Source organism: Microtus pennsylvanicus, chromosome 19 (assembly GCF_037038515.1).
Source record: "Microtus pennsylvanicus isolate mMicPen1 chromosome 19, mMicPen1.hap1, whole genome shotgun sequence".
Lineage (NCBI taxonomy): Eukaryota > Metazoa > Chordata > Mammalia > Rodentia > Cricetidae > Microtus > Microtus pennsylvanicus.
Window position 1 is genome coordinate 3,277,501 of NC_134597.1, and position 19,064 is coordinate 3,296,564.

General features: G+C 43.8%; 1 protein-coding gene across 1 annotated transcript in view; it reads left to right on the forward strand.

Annotated features, from left to right (window-relative positions):
* Window positions 1-19,064, forward strand: part of Asb4 (ankyrin repeat and SOCS box containing 4) — a 41,216-nt gene that overhangs the window by 13,148 nt on the left and 9,004 nt on the right. The window contains exon 3 of the mRNA XM_075953704.1: window positions 17,058-17,548. Coding sequence (XP_075809819.1) covers window positions 17,058-17,548 — 491 coding nt within the window. The remainder of the gene's footprint in view (window positions 1-17,057; window positions 17,549-19,064) is intronic.

Consider the following 19,064-nt stretch of genomic DNA (forward strand, 5'->3'; position numbering starts at 1 on the left):
TGTGTGTGCGTGTGTGTGTATGTGTGTGTACATGCTAACATGTTTCATATTGTTATTGTGTAGACCGCGGCGAGCAACTTTTGGAAGACAGTTGTCTTCTTCCGTCGTGCGGGTTCATCATGAACCATCTGAACCATCTCTCTGCCCCTAAGTAATTTTTTTTAAAGGCGCGTCTATAATTAACCTAATGACCCTTGGTTTTATGACTTTGTGCTTGTTGTCTCAGGTAAGCCAAGCTGTCCTTAGTATGGAGCCCAGGATGGCCTTGAAGCTCTGTTTCCCCTGCCTCTACCCCTGAGTTACGGGATTACAGGGCATGCGGTTATGAGTGCGGGACCTCACACACCGTTTTCCCACCTGAGCTTTGCCTCTCTACCTATTCTGAAGTACAATACCTGGTAAATAGGAATCAATGGAAAAGCAGAATTGAAAATGGCGTAATTGGGGAGGTTTTGTTTCTGTCTTTGGGTTTTTGTTTTTGTGTTTGTTTTCCGTTTCTTTGGATGAAGGAGAAGCGGGTGCTTGTGGGTCAGTCCTCTTGTCTGGAGGTTCTGGAAGACTGAGGGACCTGTGTGTCTTTCTGGGCATCTTTATGTTCTCAGCCCAGGGGGTAGCACTTGCCAATCAGCCCTTGATCAAGAGTCCAGCTCCAGGAGCCCCGAGTATACATGGCTGCCCTCGCTAGCCGAGAATTAGTGCAAACTGTCATGTTCACAGCTAATGAAAGGGAGCCCTGGTCAGTTTCACACCCCTGGTCTCCAGGGGATTCAGCAGAGGGCTGGATTCTGTCCTCCTGAGATTATGTTGTAGGGTTTTTGGGGAAGAAGTCACACACACATCTCTTTAGGACTAGACAGAGGGAGTTGAGACAAGCAAGGACAATCAGGCAGGCTAACGTGGAGCTCAGGACCAGAGAAGTGCATTGGAGAAGAAGCAGTACCATGGCAACTGAAAACCGATGCAATTCCATTTGCTAGTTAATGGGCTCTTTGAGGAAAAGGCTAATTGAGTCCGAAAAATTGCATGCAATTTTCTCTTAAAGGATTTCACCCTGATTTTTTTTTTCTCACTGTTGTGCAGCGGGCTTTGTCCCACGCTGGATTTTGCCTGCTATTTTCTGTTTGCCTTCCTACTTAATGCCGCCATCTTCTGGCCTTTGTTTCCTTTGGTATTAGTATAATGGCGTTCATCAGTTGAGAGGGCTTATTTACCTCAGCGAAAATGTCTGTTCTTTGCTTCCCGCATTTCCCTATGAATAAAGAGATTCAGGTCAGGTTTGGCTGGCTCCTAAGCAGTACTTTATTTCTATCTATCCTCTTCCCTAAGAGAAAAGTGAGCATTGCTTGCTTTATGCTACGTGAAGCAAATCCCGACAGGAGGAGGAAAATTTACCTGAGGAAAGCTATAAAAATTCAAATGGCTTCTAACCGAACGTAGCATGGGGCAATGTAAAGAAGACCCTGCCTTTAGAAAGGAAACGGGCACACACCTGCTGGGTGGATGTCTTTCTCCCTGACTCACTGCTGCTCACCTTCCATTGCTTGTGCTGTGCACTGTGGCAGCAGGAATCTGGCCACTTCATCCACTTTGCAGGCCACTCCGAAGATGCTTACCGCTTTTCTTGTATTGCAACTATACCTAGGCAATTCAAATTTAATTTTTCCTTTAGGTTGACATTATTTGTTAAAATTATTTTTAAAGGAAATTATGTCACCATCAAAAATTTTTAAAAAACAACAACAACACACACACAAAAGGAAAAATCTCTCACTGTACAAAAAGCAGAAAGAGTAGATTATAGGTGATGGACATTTGTGACTGCCCCCTGCTCAGAGCCTTTCCCCCATCAGATGGCAGAGGATATCTCTGAATTGCCTTGTCTTCCGAACGCTGCCTTCTCTCACCTCGTCTCCTGGACTGAATGAGAGAATTGAAATAAGTTGGTGGTCCCTATCTCAGACCCAGCAGACACCAGTTTCCCCAGCCCCACTGTATCCTTAGTGGGGAATCATCCCACACTTTGTAAAATATAGGCTTCAGCAGGACGGTGGGAAATCTATGATGCCTCAGTGGTGGACCTCCAAAGCATCCTCTTTCAAGAATCCAGCCTAGATCTCTTCAGCTCCGTCCTGGTGGGAGGGGGGTGTCTCAGCCTAAAGAGAAAAGAGGAATAAATAAATGACAAGCAAAGAGAAGGAGAAAAACTGGCATCATTTGACGTAGTTGTGTTTGTCCACATAAGGAAGCCTGAGATGATCCACCGCTGAATGGTTAGAACTAATAACTGAGCTAGCATTTGTTCTGTTTGTCCACATAAGAAAGCCTGAGATGATCCACCGCTGAATGGTTAGAACTCATAACTGAGCTAGCATTTGTTCTGCATTTCTAACCATTCTACTACAAATCAACCGACTTTCTACATACTAGAAATAAGAAACTGTAGTAGCAGAAGGCGATTGCTAATATCACAAGCAATTAAAGAAACCCAGAAGATGTGTGCAATGAAAGAGATGGAAGGAACAAGCTATCTGGAAAATATTAAGACATTCTACTCAAGGCTCGTTATGAGGGATGCGGTACCCCGATTACTTTGTTCCTTGGAGGTCACTGCTTTTACTTCTCTAGTTTGATTGGTCTGGTGCTTATATATTGCCGAATGACTACAATTTATTTATGTATAAAAACAGAAAAGATGTGGCAATGTACGTTTCGAGGTAATGAAGGCTATACTGGCATGATGAGGATATGTCTTCCCTCCTTTGGGGATGCCTGTCTGCAATAGGCCCTTTCCTCTTCCTAGGTTACCAAAGTAGTCACATTATAACCACAAAGAGCTTTACCAGGATAAAAATATCTTAAAAATCATTATTTAATCTTTTTTTTTGCTTAGATTTCTATATACTCACTGGAATTTTAAGCCCATTTTTGCTCTAAGTTTAAAAAATATTTAACCCAGTGAATATTTTAATCAACTTCATTTCCTGGGGAATAAAAAAAAAATCCCTTCCAGATCTTTCAATTGGTCTGGGAACCACCGTCATCCCAGGGACCTTTCCTCGCCATCCTGGCCTCTCTCTTCTCTTAGGGCAGAGCTCCCCTCCCCAAATGATCTCAGTTTGTCGCTTTTTGAGCTGTCATATCCATAACGAGAGTGCTGAGAAATCATGCTGGTGATAATAAACACCACTCAGGGCAATTATGCTTCCTTGATTGGCAGAGAAGCCCAGGTTCATAATTACTCCCTCTAGCACGATAAAAGCATTCCTCCACAGCCTCTGCTTTTCAGGATGTAGCTGCACAACCGGAAGCCATTTTATTTTTCAACCTTTACTTGGACCTATGATATTTTTTTCCTGGAGATTCCAGGGTTTTCTTTCTTCCCTTTATCCGAAATTCCCCAAAGGTCTACTTCGGTACACGTCTTCTCCTCTACTTTCCTGGGTCCTTCTAACTCCCACAATGCTTCTCTGTCCATTCTGGGAAATGCCCCTGAATGCTTTTCCGCATGAATTCTTTTCAGCTTTCTTTATGTCCTCTTTTGTAAATTGCTGTCATTGGAATATTAGCTTTCTGCCCTGCTCCTGTGACTGCTTTGAGCTATTTTCCCATCCTACAGGTCTTTACCTCTGTGCTTGCTTTCTGCAAGATTTGCTCCAGACTCTCCGGGTTGTCCTAGAACCTTTGACTGTCTCCCTGCATCTAAGATGGAGTGATTGACATCAGAGGAAGTTTGTTAATCATTAGCTTCACTCACTTTAGTGAAGTTGGCTAGATTAGTAGTTTGAGGCTGTTTTTGTTTGTTTGTTTGTTTCCCTAAAGGAAAAATGTAACTGGCATCTTCCTAGAGTTTCGACGTCAAGTTGCCAGTATTCTAGGCGGTGGGCCGCAGGGAGTGCAAATGCAGTAGACACACTAGCACTCTGGGATATTACCCCCACCTTTGTGCCAAAATCTGCTCCTGCGTGAGACCTGAAAACAGCCTTCCACTCTGCAGGCCATTCTCCAAGAGTGGGGTTAAAACACATGCTATGTCCTATATCCCCATAGGACACGGTTATTAGGACATTGCTATAGTCTCATAGGACATGGTTATATCTCCATAGGACATTGCTGTAGTCTTATAGAATATGTTTTTTTTAAAAAATGGTACTTGTATTTTCTTAATTCTTTGAATAACGTCTACTTGTGTCATGAGGACGGATCTCAGGTCCCTCCAGAGCAGTGCCACCGGCAGGCAGCATACACAGATGCTGTGATGAAGGGCAGGGACTTTAAAGTTTTGGCAGTAGAGGAATTGTAATGGCAGGATGCAGAGCTATCTGTAGGGGACGGACTGAGAATAAGGGACTCCGAATGGACAAAGAGAACGTGGGGGAAGAGTGAACAATCTCCCAGAGTGGTTACAGCGAATAAAAAGCAAGATGTAATGATAACCGACGTCAGAGGTTTGGACGGGTGACTTGGTGATTGCCAGAGGCCACCAGTCTCATCCATGACTCAGTCCAGGCTTGACCGTGAGTAGGAGTCAGAGGGAGGGAAAGTCACCATCCGACAGGAGTAAGATCCAAAGCCTGAGAGACCAGGGCATCTGGGCAGCTGCATTTGTTAGACGCCCACAAGAACGGCAGGCATTTACGTACTGAAAAATAATGTGACTCAGGTGTCTGAATCTGCGGAAGCCGAGGGGGAAAGGAATGTATTCAGGCAGAGGTGAGGTGGAGCAGCTGAAGAAGCCCAACCCTAAAGAACCAGGGATATTCTTTTTTATTTATTTATTTTCTCCAGGGGTATTAAGGAGTAATTGGAAGCAGCAGAGGTGAGTCAGATATATGAAAAAGAACACCCAGCGACACACTGAAGGCCAGAGCTAAGCATCCCTCATTGGTTGTTTGAGCTCGGAACAGAGGAAAGCTGGTTCAGTCGCCATGGTGACCAACGCCATGTCTCCGGGCTCATTAATCCTGTGTTCCAAACTAAGTACTTAGCAATAGCTTCTGAATAAATGCAACAAGGCTCTGCATACTGAAAAGGGCACATTCGTGTTAAGCAGGGGAAAAAGGTTTTCAATTTCATTCATTAAACTTGAGTAAATAATTTAATATCTTTGTGTGCCAGTCCTGCAAGCTAATGAATAAGAATAAACGCTTAATGGAAAAGGCTTGCTTAATAAAGTTAACAGCATCAGCTCTATACATAAAAGAGATGGATGTTGCCAGTGTACACGCACATGGAGGGGAAATGGAAAGGAAAATAATGTATATTAAGCACGTTCAGTGTGGGTATGTCAGATACTTAAGCATAAAATGTCTCATTTAATCCTTTGACAACCGTGTGAAGTGCTCATTATTTTCCCCATCTTATAGATGAGAAGCCAGAAACCCAGAGAAGTTAAAGGTTTACCCAGCCTGTCTCACCTGGGCAGGCCAGTGCTATTTGCTGGTCCTACTGTGCTTGCTGCGAACTGTGTGTCGCTCCCCTTTGGAGACAGTGGGCTGAGGAAAGAGGTCCACAGAAACTTTGTGCTCTCTTGGCACGATCTGGGAAGCCTGACTCTTAAATTGGAGTCCCAGTAGCTTGAAAAGAGTCAAGGACCGGGAGGTGTTCTGCAAGGCTTTTCCTGAGTTTGAGAAGGCACTGGGGCTAGTAAGCGTGCTTAATTAAAAGACAGGAAACATACTTGATATTTCTGTAGCCCCCCAAAGCAGTTTGCCCTCACTTTCGCATTGCCTAGCACACCTAAGACCCAGTTTTGTAAGTAGACTCCCCTAAGAGAGAACAATTTTTTTATTTTTCTATTTATTTATCCATTTTGTTTATGGTATTCTGCCTGCATGTGTGCCCACAGGCCAGAAGAGGGAACGAGATTTTACCACAGACTGTTGTACGGGAACTGAACCCAGGACCTCCGGAAGAACAATCAGTGCTCCCAACCTCTAAGCCATCTCTCCAGCCCAAGAGAGAACAATTTTTTCCTTTTGAATAGGATAATGCCTTCACCTGGGCTTCTGATTTTCTGTAACAATACAAGCAAAGTTAAGTGAGGAAAGTGACTGAAGAAGTTATAGTAGAAATCCATTCCTTCATTTTTCTTTTTTCTTTTTTTCGAGACAGGGTTTCTCTGTAGCTTTGGAGCCTGTCCTGGAACTAGCTCTTGTAGACCAGGCTGGCCTTGAACTCCCAGAGATCTACCTGCCTCTGCCTCCTGAGTTCTGGGATTAAAGGCGTGCGCCACCACCACCCGGCCCCTTCATTTTTCTTAAAATTAAACTCTGTAATTAAAAGCACCACTTTTTTCCATTTCCAAATTTCTGCTTCCAGCAAGAAGGAATTGCGAGACATTAAGTAACAGAAACAGCTGGGCTCAAGGAGAACTCTGGCTTCCAGCGAGGAGATGCTGCAGTGCTCTGAGCCGTAGAATCAGCCCTTTGGGGCACACAGCTCCCTCCTCTAAACTCACCTGTTACTCAGTTGCTTTTTTTTTTGTTAAGTTTTATCCTTTAAAACTCCAATCGCTCACTATTTTGTCTTTCCCTACAAGGCTATTCCAGGCTGTGTTCTCAAGCACAGGCTGGGAGATGCTGTCCACAGCAGTCCCCAGCCTTCTCAGAGGTCCAGTGAGGGTCCTCCCACCAGTGTCCAGTTTCCTTCTCCATCTGGTTCAGTAGCCACATGCAGCTTCCTTTCCAAGCTTACAGCCTGCGCGTGTTATCAGAGCCAGAGCTTAAGGAACTCCATTTTCTTGGCCGTGCACCACTTTACTTTTCCCCATCAACACTTCTATAATTTTTCTCTTGCTTAAAAGAGCCTGGATCTCATTATCCTGTGAACATTTTATACACCATTTAGCAAAAAGATATGAGATTTGGGAACAGCAAGGCAGTGTTTTCTTTGTACCCTCTGCAAGCAATGGCTTACAGAAGATAATCTAAACAGTTCCACCGGGGCTCAAGGGCTCAGATTGGGAGGCAATGGTTAAATCAACAAGATCGTGAGGTTCTCTTCTTGGCTTTCTATTCATCTAAGTGAGAAAACTCACCAGGAGGGAAAATGGCAAAAGCATCAGGCACACGGCAGCTCCGAATACGTTTCTACTCTTTGGAAAACCTGTGGGCCCTGAAGAAGAACAGACACTGCCTTTTCTGAGACAAATCATTTCCCCAGCAATGAGAGGAGATCCTAGAAAACACCACTAAGAAACACTCTGAACACAGCCTCCCTGGCCATTGTTCACTGTGACTTTAGGGAGTTTGATAGCCCCCCAAACACATCTCCAATTAAAGGGCCAGGCTCAGCTAAGAAGTGGCATGGTAAACATAGAAAGAAAATTTGCTCTCTATAAGAAGGTTGAATTAATATAGAGAAAATAAAAAGAACCTTGAGAAAAGGCAGTGATGTGGGACAATGGTCTGTATTCTGTCAATTATATTTTAAATAAATGCTGATTGGCTAATAGTCAGGTAGGAAGTGTAGGCAGGACAACCAGACAGGAAGTAGATGTAAGTCAATGAAAACAGAAAAATTCTGGGAAGAAGGAAGTCCTGATCAGCAGTCCTGACCCAGCCACAGAAGAAGCAAGACGTGATTGCCTCACCAAATAAGGTACCAGGCACGTGGCTAATACAGACAAGAATAATAAGTTGTAAGAGTTAATAAGAAGCCTGAGCTAATGGGCTAACCAGTTTTATAACTATTGTAGACCTCTGCGTGATTTCTTTGGGACTTGACGATTGCAGAAACCTGGCAGGGCAGAAACTCAGACAATAAGGCGGGATGGACCTCATAGTAATTGTAATAAATCTAGGTTTGTTGGCACATACCTGCAATGCCACGCATGGCGAGCTGAATCATGACGATGGTGAGCTCTAGACCAAGCTGGGCTACAGAGTTCAGCGATGCCTTAAAAAAAAAAGTTATCATATGTGGTGCCTTGTAGCACACCTGGAATTTTATCCACGCTTTCCTTAACCTTCACATATCTCATGAGGTTAGCTGTATTATCTTCCTTTAAAGACTTAAAACAGCTGTGGATAAATACTAGTAACAACCAGGTGGTACTAATAGCCTGACCTCAGTGCACTGTACCTTGGCTGCTCAGTAGGTGGCGCTGTCTCACCTTTGCTAGTGAGGGCTGCCCGTAAGGTAAACTAGTCTTGGATTGCCCTGACTTTGCGGGTGCCCTGTTCAGAAAGTTTGTTTCCACCATAGCCTGTAGCATCAGGGAACTCTATTCTCCGGAGCTTCCATAAGGGGAAAACTCAGTTCTTTAGCACTTTCTCTTCCTCTTTTGCTAACATTTCCTCTTGGGTTGGGATGGGCAGTGGGCACATACCTACCTTGGTTGTAAAAAAAATAAACCCCAAAGTAATTCCTACGAATAAAGTTCTGCAGTAAGGTTTCCTGAGTTAAAATCTCAACTCTTATTCATTAGTTGCATAAAACAGGGCTTTGATTCTTATTTCTCACCTATAAGTGCAGACACCGTCACTAGGCCAAGCGACTATAGGGTACCGGAGGCAGTGACTAAAGAGGCCTCCGAGGCCCCCACAGCTGCGAGAGATCACGCATCACACCTGGGGTTTTCCTTCTATGTGGGACCGGTATAGCATCTTTGCTTCCATCCAGGAATATCTTCTCCGAAGTCAGCTATATTCAAAATCAACTTTAGTCCTGTTAGTTAGCTACAGTGTTAGCACACTGTAGAGGGCTTGCTGATTTAATAGCCTTGGGGAAGTTCTGGAAGAATACGGCTTCCCTCTGCACAAGACTGCTCGGATCTTGTGAGTGTTAACCTTGGGTACAGCTGTACAAAGTTGCACAGAAAAGTTGCCCACATTTATTTAATCGTAGAGTTCTTTTTAATATACCGCACAGCACTAATGTGTCCCGGAACAGAATTTGGAAAATGCTGGCTTAAAGTAATGTTGCCAGGCTTAGTGCAACCGAAACATGAGGGTTTGTGTAAATCAGCCCCCCCCCCCCTGCTTTCCACCTGAGGCAGGCTCGGGAAGGAGCAGCAGGCATCAGAGTGGATCCATTCTTGAAGGCTGGAAAGACAGCCTGTCTTCAGTCAGAGTCCACGGATTCAAATGGGAACCTCATTCCCAGATTACGTTCACACAGGGAAACAAGGGAGTAATGGGAGCCCGGAAAAAGGCAAGTTGTTGACTTCAAGTGTGAAGAATATATGTGTGAGTACCATACGTACAGGAAAGCAGAAAAGGACTTTTGGGGGGAGAAGATGTGAACCAGCTGGGAAAGAAGAGAAGGACATGATCTTGGGGGATATGAACAAGGGATAATGATGTACATGTATGTGTATATATGTAAATATATATGTATATTTCATATGGCACTATTCAGGTATACATACACTATACGTAAGAATACTTACCTATATGCACTACTTATATATATACTTACATATATACACATACACTCACATATATACATATATACTTACATATATACATATATACCTGCACATACACATATATAACTACATATACATACACCTACACATATACATATATTCTTACATGTATACATATATACATATATATTTGTGTGTATGTGTCATAATGAAACCCACTATTTTGTGTCATAACCAAACAAGTTAACAACTAAAACAAACACCTCCACAGAAACATCTAGAATGGTATCTGATAAAATATTTGGGCATCATGGCCCCGCCGAGTTGACACATAAAATTAACCACCACTTCCCCTGAGATATGTGTCTAATTTCTGGCCCATAGAATTACATGATAACGCATTTGTGCCGTGACACGCCACTTCATTTGCGGCAGTCTGCTACGACAGTGATAGGAAACTAACCGCCACCTTCTATCCTTCTATTTTGCCTAAGCATTGGCACCATTCCTACAGAGGACTTGTTAGGGGTCTCAGTTTTCCCCATCACACATTGGGAGCCTGGGGCCATACAGCTGCAAGCCTCCCAAATTGTACTAGTGGAAGGAATGTCTCCAAGGTCCTCTTCTAGCTGAGGCTGGTGTCACATGTCTGTAATCCCAGGCTGGGGCAGAAGGACCGCAAATTCAAGATCACTTAGGTCTACCATGTGAATGAGTTTAAGGTCAGCTTGGGCAACACAGTGAAACTTTGTCTCAAAATAAAAAGTTCAAAAAAAAAAAAAAAGAAGAAGGCTAAATGTAACCAGTTAGAGTGCTTGTTGTTGGTATTGATGACCTAAGTTTATCTCCAGTAACACACACACACACACACACACAAAAAAAAACACACGTATACACACACACACACACACACACACAGAGAGAGAGAGAGAGAGAGAGAGAGAGAGAGAGAGAGAGAGAAACTGATCGCAAAAACCAAACCAAACCAAACCAAAACACCAGAATTGTGTCCCTGGTAAAGGGAGAAGTCTATACTCTTGTTTTTTCAGAGTCATGGCTGTTTCTAAACTTCCTCAGGATAAGCAGATTTCTCACAAGGCAGTGGTGTAGGAAGACACCAGGTGCTGCTTCTGGACTACTGGACCCCTTGCTCATTGTCAAGGACTGGCCCCACCAGAGACAGATTTTTTTTTTTAATCCAAGATTTTATTTCTCTTGCTCCCTCTGAGAAGGGAACCCTTCTCATGTGATGCTTTCTGCTACCTCGGTGTCCCTCCTCGTAGGCTTCAGACCATAGTGCACCCTGTCCGATATGGGGAGGTGCAGGCATGGCCATCAGTATTGTCTCTGGAACTGGGACACGCCTCCTTTCACAGTGAGCTATGCCTCTTGGTGAAGGAAGAAGTCTGTATATTTTGTGTTTTCAAGTTCATAACTATGAAAATGAATTCCTCTGGATTAGCCTCAGCCTCTTTTCCAGTTGAACGACAATGATCGCGTCCTTTTCCCCCGGGAAGATACCGTTTCAACAGCTTCAAGCACAGATACGGTCTCACTTCATGTGCCCTACCAGACTAAGGCAAAATTGTGTAATAATGGTCCCCTTCCCCCCAAGTCTGAGCTATTTACTCTTATCCATGGTTACTTTGCTCGATTTTAATCAGTGGTTTTGGAATTAAAAAGATAAAAGAAAATGAAGTAAACCTAAGATGGCTGCATCTGGAAAGACATCTTCTCTTCCAGGTTCAGTGACTTGAAAATAAACAAAATGATAAATAAACATGGGTTGTTTAAAAAACATCTGCCTCCCAGGGGATGAGAGGCAATATTGTGAGGAGCTGGCCAGATAAGCCTTGATATGAGAAAGATTTGCTTCAGGAGATGCGGGGAGCTAGTTTGTTATCTCTGCCTCCTGTATTCAGCATGGCTGAAGAAAACAAACCGCAGTTACTCTTCAGTAGGAAGGCTTCTCTGAGAACAGGCAACTGTGATTGAGTCCACGAGGAGCACCGGCTGGGCTGGTTTGAGCCGGTTTGTGCCTCCTTTGCTGGCCTGTGCTCAGCACCGTGGACTGCATCTCTTTCTGGCAATGTCCTGTCAGTGTGAACATGCAAGGCTTTCTGTCTGTAACATTCAAGTGAGGCTGTGCCCATCCAGTCCCATGGTTTCCAAACCATCCAGTGGTGTTCACTTGAGATTTCCCAGCCTGGCCCTCTTCCGGGTCATCCAGAACCTTCTACCCCACTATGTATAATTCATCACCCCTGGATAGTTAATAATAATGTCAAACAACACAACAAGAAGGAAACTGCTTCCTCCTCCACAGCTACCCTGTCTCAGTAAGTGACCGTTTGTGCAGTTGCTCTCAGGGAAGACCCTGCAGGCATCTTTGTTGCCTTGCTTTTGTATCCCACAATGGCTCTTGCCTTTCCTCTAAAATCTCTTCCACCAGGACCTCGTCAGATTATAACCTCCACGGTCAACCAACTCCAAACAAAGTGCTTGCTCCTGAATACCATACTAGAGCCCATTAATGTCTTACTTTGGTGCTTCCCTCCACCCAGACAACCAAAGTGATAAAGAGGAACAAAGGTGGGCGTGACTGGTTCATCTCCAACTGATCCTGGTTCTTCACTATTTCCCACCTGGTACTCCCTACTTTTGTCTCTTTGGTGCTGGCTTCCTTCATGTTCTGTGGGCATAACTTACTGTAGTGCAGGACCTTCGGCTTTCTGGCTTCCTTGGCTTGAAGTGCTTTCACCGTGAACTTGTAGGTTTACTTCCCCCGCACACCACAACACATCCCTAGGCACCCATGACAGACACCTCTGCATCCCTCACAGTTTTCCATTGCTCACTCAGTCTTATTCTTCCTCACCGGGCTGAGCATGGGTAAACATTTTAGCCCATTTCTTCCCTCACATACAAAGTCAACAAAGCTTCCCTTATCTAATTTGGTAAACCGTATTCCTAGAAGCTAGAGCGGAACTTATACACAACAGGGGCTCAATAGATTAGTGTTATGCAGCCGCCACCACAGTCAAGTTTGGAACATACCACCACCCAGCCAGAAACTTGCGCTGTATTTCTCAGCCATCACTTTATTGTCCTCCAGTTTCTGCTCAGATGCAACCACTAACCTCTTTCCTGTTTCTACATTCTTGTCTCCTCGGGACTTGACAAATGAATGGGCTCACACAATCTATAACCAACGTCTCTCACTCGGGGTAATGTTTCTTGAATCAGTGTGACACAGTGAGAATACATCAGCATTTCATTGCCTTTTATCAAGGAAAAGTGTCCCATTGTACGGAAGAAACAAAGTTACTCTCCGCTTTGTGTGGTGAAAAGTCCACAAGTAGATTTCCAGTTTATTTGTCCCCGAGAAATAGCCACGTGTCATTTGGTTAAGGAGGCGCCATATCATGATGGAGAAGCACTGGTTAGACTGGACGTCCTGAGAGAGCAAACAGAGGACATTTGATTCCCAGGGTTGCCTGCTGCATCCAGTGCCAGGGGAAGTGAGAAAAGAGCGCCTGTCTCTCGACACCTCAGGCGTTTGAATGTCATAGAAGCACACTTAACTTATCCTGATGAAATTATATCCCATGGAAAAATTAGCATATATTCATAATCAAAGAAAAGTTGAATGACTTAGTGAAGGTTGTCTACAAAGCTTTAGCCAGGGACTCAAAATGAGACTAACAGAGTGGGTGGGCATTTCTCAGAGGATCCATGGGAAGCGAGTCCACTTGGGTGTTTGATAACGGTGGTGCAATAGTCACTGGACCATGTTTATTTTGAAAGGACTATGCACAAAGACTTAAAGAATGGTGTCAGGATAGAGAGAAAAGAAAGAGCCAGAAACCTCTATCTTCCACGAAAATGGCGGGATCAGGATCTAATACATGGACTGACTTTTTGGATTCCATTCCCTATGGAGAGATAAAACATCAAGCTAAATAAATCTAAATTTTTAAGAAATGAGTTTTTCTTTTTACCCTCTTAATTAGCATGAAATTTCAGAAATGTGTAGCACTGATAGGTGCAATAGCTGCCCCACGGCACCAATGGGACAAGCATAAATATAAGTCATAAAGACATGGAACACATTAGATGTCTCTGATTTATAATTATGTTTTCAGGAATTTATTCCAAGGAAGCAAAACTAAAGTTTACACACACTTATTACTCGTAGTGGTATTTATAAGATCAAAATTTTGAAGAAAAAAAAAGAATCTCATATGTCCAGTAACCCAGTAGTAAGGCATATTTGCTCCATGGAATATTATTTAGTTATTTTTAAATGATATTTAAAGTCACAGATTGATTATTATGACAAGAAATATTTTAAAAAGAATATAAGTATTATACCACTTGCTCAATGTCGAGGGAAAAATGATAAAAATCACTGTGCATGGACCAGAGCGATTGCAGTGAACTGGACTCAATCAACGCGTCATTGATGATGAAAGCGTGGTTTGGCAAGAACTCTCACACATGAGTTATGGGAATATAAGCTGGTCCAGCAACATGACTTGACTCTTTTTAATGAAACTGAAGATATGATTACTCAATAGTGAGTTGTTCCATTCATAAGAATAGAAGCCACAGAAACTCCTGCACATGAGAACTGGCATGCAAGAATATGCAGGAATGCCCACAGCCGCGGTGTTTGGAAGAGCCTTAATGGGGAATGTCTCTCTCTAGTAGCAAGGACAAACTGGGGATAACTTATGTGAGAGACACAGCAAGTGAAAGGAACAGAACAGCAAACCTCACAACAGAATGTTGAGTGAAGGAAGCAAAACAGAACAATATGCTCTAGGGTTCTTGTGTTCAAACTCAGAAAAGAAACCAAACCATCTGGTTTAGAGTTCCACACACAAGTGGTAAGACTAAAAAGAAATGGAGAGACTTGCCTATCTGAGCAGGTTCATAAAGCAGCTATGGTCACCTCCGGCTGGATGAAGTTCTAATTGGGCAGAGAGTGGAGGGCAGGGAGCTCCATCACATCAAGAACTGTCTGTTTTCATACCGGATGTGGTGGTGCATGCCTTTAATAGCAACACTAAGAGGCAGAGGTAGGTTGGTCTCTGTGAGTTAGAAGCAAGCCTGGGCTATACTAGTGAGCCCCTGTCCCAGAGAGAGAGAAGAAAAGAAAGAGAAAGGGACAGAAACAGAGAGACAGAGATGTGAAGATACAGAAAGAGGTCTTTGCTTTCCTGAAGCGAGATATGATTTCAATAATGTTGAAACTGTGCAATAATATTTTGTAACAAGATTCGTCTGTTATATTATGAGCTTGAATTGCATCCCTCATGTGGCCGCAATCTCCCTCACTCAGCCCGTGACAGTGCTTGGAGAGAGTCACTGAAGATGCCATCGCTGGGACAGCATGAAGCTGCCCTGCAGTGTGATAAGCCTACCGCAGTGTGGGTAGCATTCTTCATGAAGACACAGATAATGCCATGTGGTGACAGGGGTCAAAGCAGACACGATGCTTCTACAAGCAAAGGGCCATCGAGGCTCACCAGCCGTGGTTATCTCTGAGATGGGTTCTCTTTCAGAGCCTCCAGAGGCAATGGCCCTGCAGACACCTTGATGTCAGACTGCCCTCTCATGGCTCAGGGCTCAGGAAGAGTCACTTCTCTTTCTTAAGTTCTATTATGGAGGTTGCTGAAAACTAATACATTGTACCTTTCTGTTAAAAAGTAGTTGTAAAAGGTTCCCCAATGTTTCCCTTCTGAGCTCTAATTTTTTTTGGAGAAATGAAAAGAATCTAAAACAAAAAAAGTATTATATATTATTTTGGAAAGTTCTTGCTGGAGACACAATTCAAGTTTAAAAATGAAAAATTTCAGCTTAGGAAAGGTGACTCTGCCATGAATTCAGTTATCCCAAGAGGTCAAAGGTTAAGAGTAAATGTCCAAGTTTTTTTTAAAAACAAAGGCAGTGATTCACTCTGAGTTGGCCTGTGAAAACTTCATCCTGAGTCTTTGATTCCTTTTCTTACTGGAGATTCTCCAGCAGCTGAAGTGACCCTGCACACGACTTCCAGGAAGATATTTGTAGTTACTCCACTTCACTCAAAAGCAGATATCTGACGAGAGAGAATACCTCACCTAGAACCCTTCCAAGTCAGAATACTGATGACCACAGGCCCAGTGAAGATGGCTTTGATTCCAGCCCTGCTTCCTGCAAGCCGGAAGAACCCAGTGTCTGCCCAGCCACACACTTGGAGAAACCTCACAGGAGAGTTGGTTCCTTAACCAGACACTGAGCATGCCTGTGGGAGAATTCCCTTCTTAAATATATTCTGAACAACCAGGGGATGCTGTAAATGAAGCCAAGAAGGAACTACCCATGTGGGAAAACTATTTTTAAATTTATAAAATGCAACGGTGTTTCTACTACATTGGGTTTTCCGTATAGCAAACGATATAAAGTTTCCTGCAGAAAAATAATAATGGGGTGGAATAGAATTATAATAAGGGATTTTCCCCAATCCGGTCTGCCTTCTTGCAGATTTTTGTTCACAAGCTCACTAGCTTGGTGTGCTTTGTGCAGAATGTTAACGCAAAGATGACTTTCCCCAACTGTGAAGTCAGGGTGGAGAGCGCAGCTACCACAGAGCTGCGGGAGGGTCCATGAGGCTGTGTATGAGACGCACTGAGATGACAATGCTGCATATGGATCAGTTCCAAGTTAACCCTAGTTATAGCAATAACAATAACACTACCACCACCACCACTAATAACAGTAACAGTCTCTTCAGACTTATATTTGAAGTACCTACAAAAATTTCCAGTAGAATTATTTATGACTCTGACCCTTAGGGTCATTTGGTCTACCTTTTTAAATTAGCCGAAGAAGGAAATTTCTCATTTTCTCAGGTTAGTCATTCTAATTTTCTTATCAGAAAAATAAAATTCAAGCTGGTTTCCTGGTCTGCTAAGTAAGTGGGTTGCATGAAATCATTTCTAAGGTGCGGTCCAAGCACAAACATTTATCTATCAAACACTTTTGTCAAGCATTGTCCATGTTTTGGCTCTTTTGGTGACTATTTCTATAATGCTAACTTCTACACTTCTCAATGCAAAACTGTGACCTTTAGCTCTTTTGGTTCTAAAAAGTGTGAGTGCGTGTGTGTGTGCGCGCGCGTACGTGCGTGTGCATGCCCGTGTGTGCATGTGTGTGTTTACTATATTCCAAAGGCATAGCTGGTCCGACCATGTGGGTCTCAGACATCCGATGGAAGTAGACAGACTTTGGTGGTAAGCTCCTTTACCGCTTGTCAACAATTAACTTACAAATTTCAAAAAGAAATTATGTATTAAACAGTGTTTGGCACTATAATGATATAAAATATTTTGTGAAAGAGATCACTTACTTCCAAATCCACCTGGGAATGAAGAGTTAGAGGCCAGCAGTGCTTGTCCAGACTTTGGGAAAGATCGTTAGTTCCTTTTCCAGGGTACATTTGTTGGTATTCAGGGAGATGGCAGCGTTGGCATCAGGAGTGACTTACACTAGGGCCATCTTGGCCCTTTGTGGCTGGGCCGGGGTCATGCATGGCTGGCAGAGGTTAAAGAGAATCCCTGAGAAAACAGTATTGCTCAAGCATATGAAATAACAATAACCATAGACGCATGTTTAAATTGTCTGCTGTCATTTCACCTCACAGGTGCAAACGTGAACATGAAAACCAACAACCAGGATGAGGAGACCCCCTTGCACACGGCTGCCCACTTCGGCCTGTCCGAGCTGGCGGCCTTCTACGTGGAGAACGGGGCCATGGTCGACAGCTTGAACGCCCACATGGAGACCCCGCTGGCCATCGCCACATACTGGGCCCTGCGCTTCAAGGAGCAGGAGTACAGCAGGGAGCACCACCTCATCTGCCGCATGCTACTGGACAACAACGCCGAGGTCAACGCCCGCGACGACGACTTCAAGTCCCCTCTGCACAAGGCTGCCTGGAATTGCGACCACGTGCTTATGCATATGATGCTGGAGGCGGGCGCCGAGGCCAACATGATGGATATCAACGGCTGCGCGGCCATCCAGTACGTGCTGAAGGTCACCTCCGTGCGCCCTGCTGCGCAGCCTGAGCTCTGCTACCAGCTGCTGCTCAACTACGGGGCTGCGCGGATCTACCCCCCACAGTTCCACAAGGTGAGGTCAAACAGAGCTGTGCCCTCCAATCTCCCGGAGATTCCAGCTTGTTCAAGATGAGTCTTGAACAGCGGTGTCTGACCTCTGTCAGACCTCCTCATCCTCCTCTACACTTTTTTTTTTTTTTTTGAAATTCGGGCAGGAGCTAGAAAGTCAGTCCATGAGGGACAGGCAATTGTTCCTACTCAACCACTGGTCTAAAGACTCCATAACCTGCTTTGGAATAAGTTAGCTTACAGGCAGGAAAGATTTGCAGTCTTCCAATTTGACCAAAGCTAACAATAATGTCAGCTAACACATAGGGACCACTAATGACTTGTAAGGAGTTCAGTTGGTTGTTATAAACATTTTGTATTTGCTGATTTGATTCTTGTAATAATCCTATAAGGGACGCACTGTCTCTGTGATGCAGCAGAGGCATCTGAGGTGCCCAGTCATGTCTGAGCTCCTGCAGTGCTGGGCTTAGGACCTGACTGTAGATAATTTGATTCAAGGATTTATTCACATAATATCAGACAGCATGACCTCTTTTCTGAACAACGCTAATTAATAACCTCTAATGGTCTGGCAGGGACTAGATGCTAATGATGTTGATATGACCAAGACAAGGTACCTACTCGAGCAGCTTAGAGTCTATTGGGAAAGAAAAACACACACACAGAGGTCATTTTAATATGCACAGTTCATGATAAAGTGGAAGAATGCAGGAGATGCCAGCATCAGGTTAATGATGATCATTAGTTTGGTAGTTAAAATGAATTTAACTTTTAAAAATAAACCAGGAGACACTGCAACTCTAAAACTTTAATTTAAAGAAGCCAGAAAAATTGAGGAATAATCCACCTAACTGGGGTGGAGCCACTACCTCCCATTCATATATAATTTGAAGGCATCCTGCCTAAGTGTTCGGTGTCAGTTTGGTAAAAGGTCAGGGACTCACCTATGGTCCAGCAATGTGAGGACACCTTAGGGGGAAAGTTCTCAAGATAGGAATGCAGTCAGAAATGCTAGTGGGCATAGCCGGTTGGTCCAGCACCGGAGAGGCATAGGCGGGAGGCCAGCCTGGGTCATATAGTAAGACCTTGTCTCACAAATTGAAAGAAAAAATAAAAACCCAAACAACGAAACAAACTAAAAAGAAAAATAAAATAATAAAAATCCTTTTAGAGTATAGAATTCAATGAAGAAAAACTGCAGATAGTCCAAAGAGCATTCAGTTACTGAGTTAAGTTACGGTGAAGTCAGTCCTGTTGAACACAGTAGGGATTTTATACCTGGTTGTCAGTGTTTTAATTGAGGATTAATTTTCTTCCCTTAAACTTATGCATAAAGCAGAGGACACCCCCAGACTTGCTAACATTTCCATAGTTAATACAAAACGTGACGGTCATGTGTTCCATTCCCACTGAAGTCCGATCAGGATCCCAGTGCTTCGAGAGCATGGTCTGCTGTGTCTCGCGCAGTTAAACCCTCCTGCGGAATCAGCAGGCGCTTGCTCCAGCTCTCTGGGTTTCCG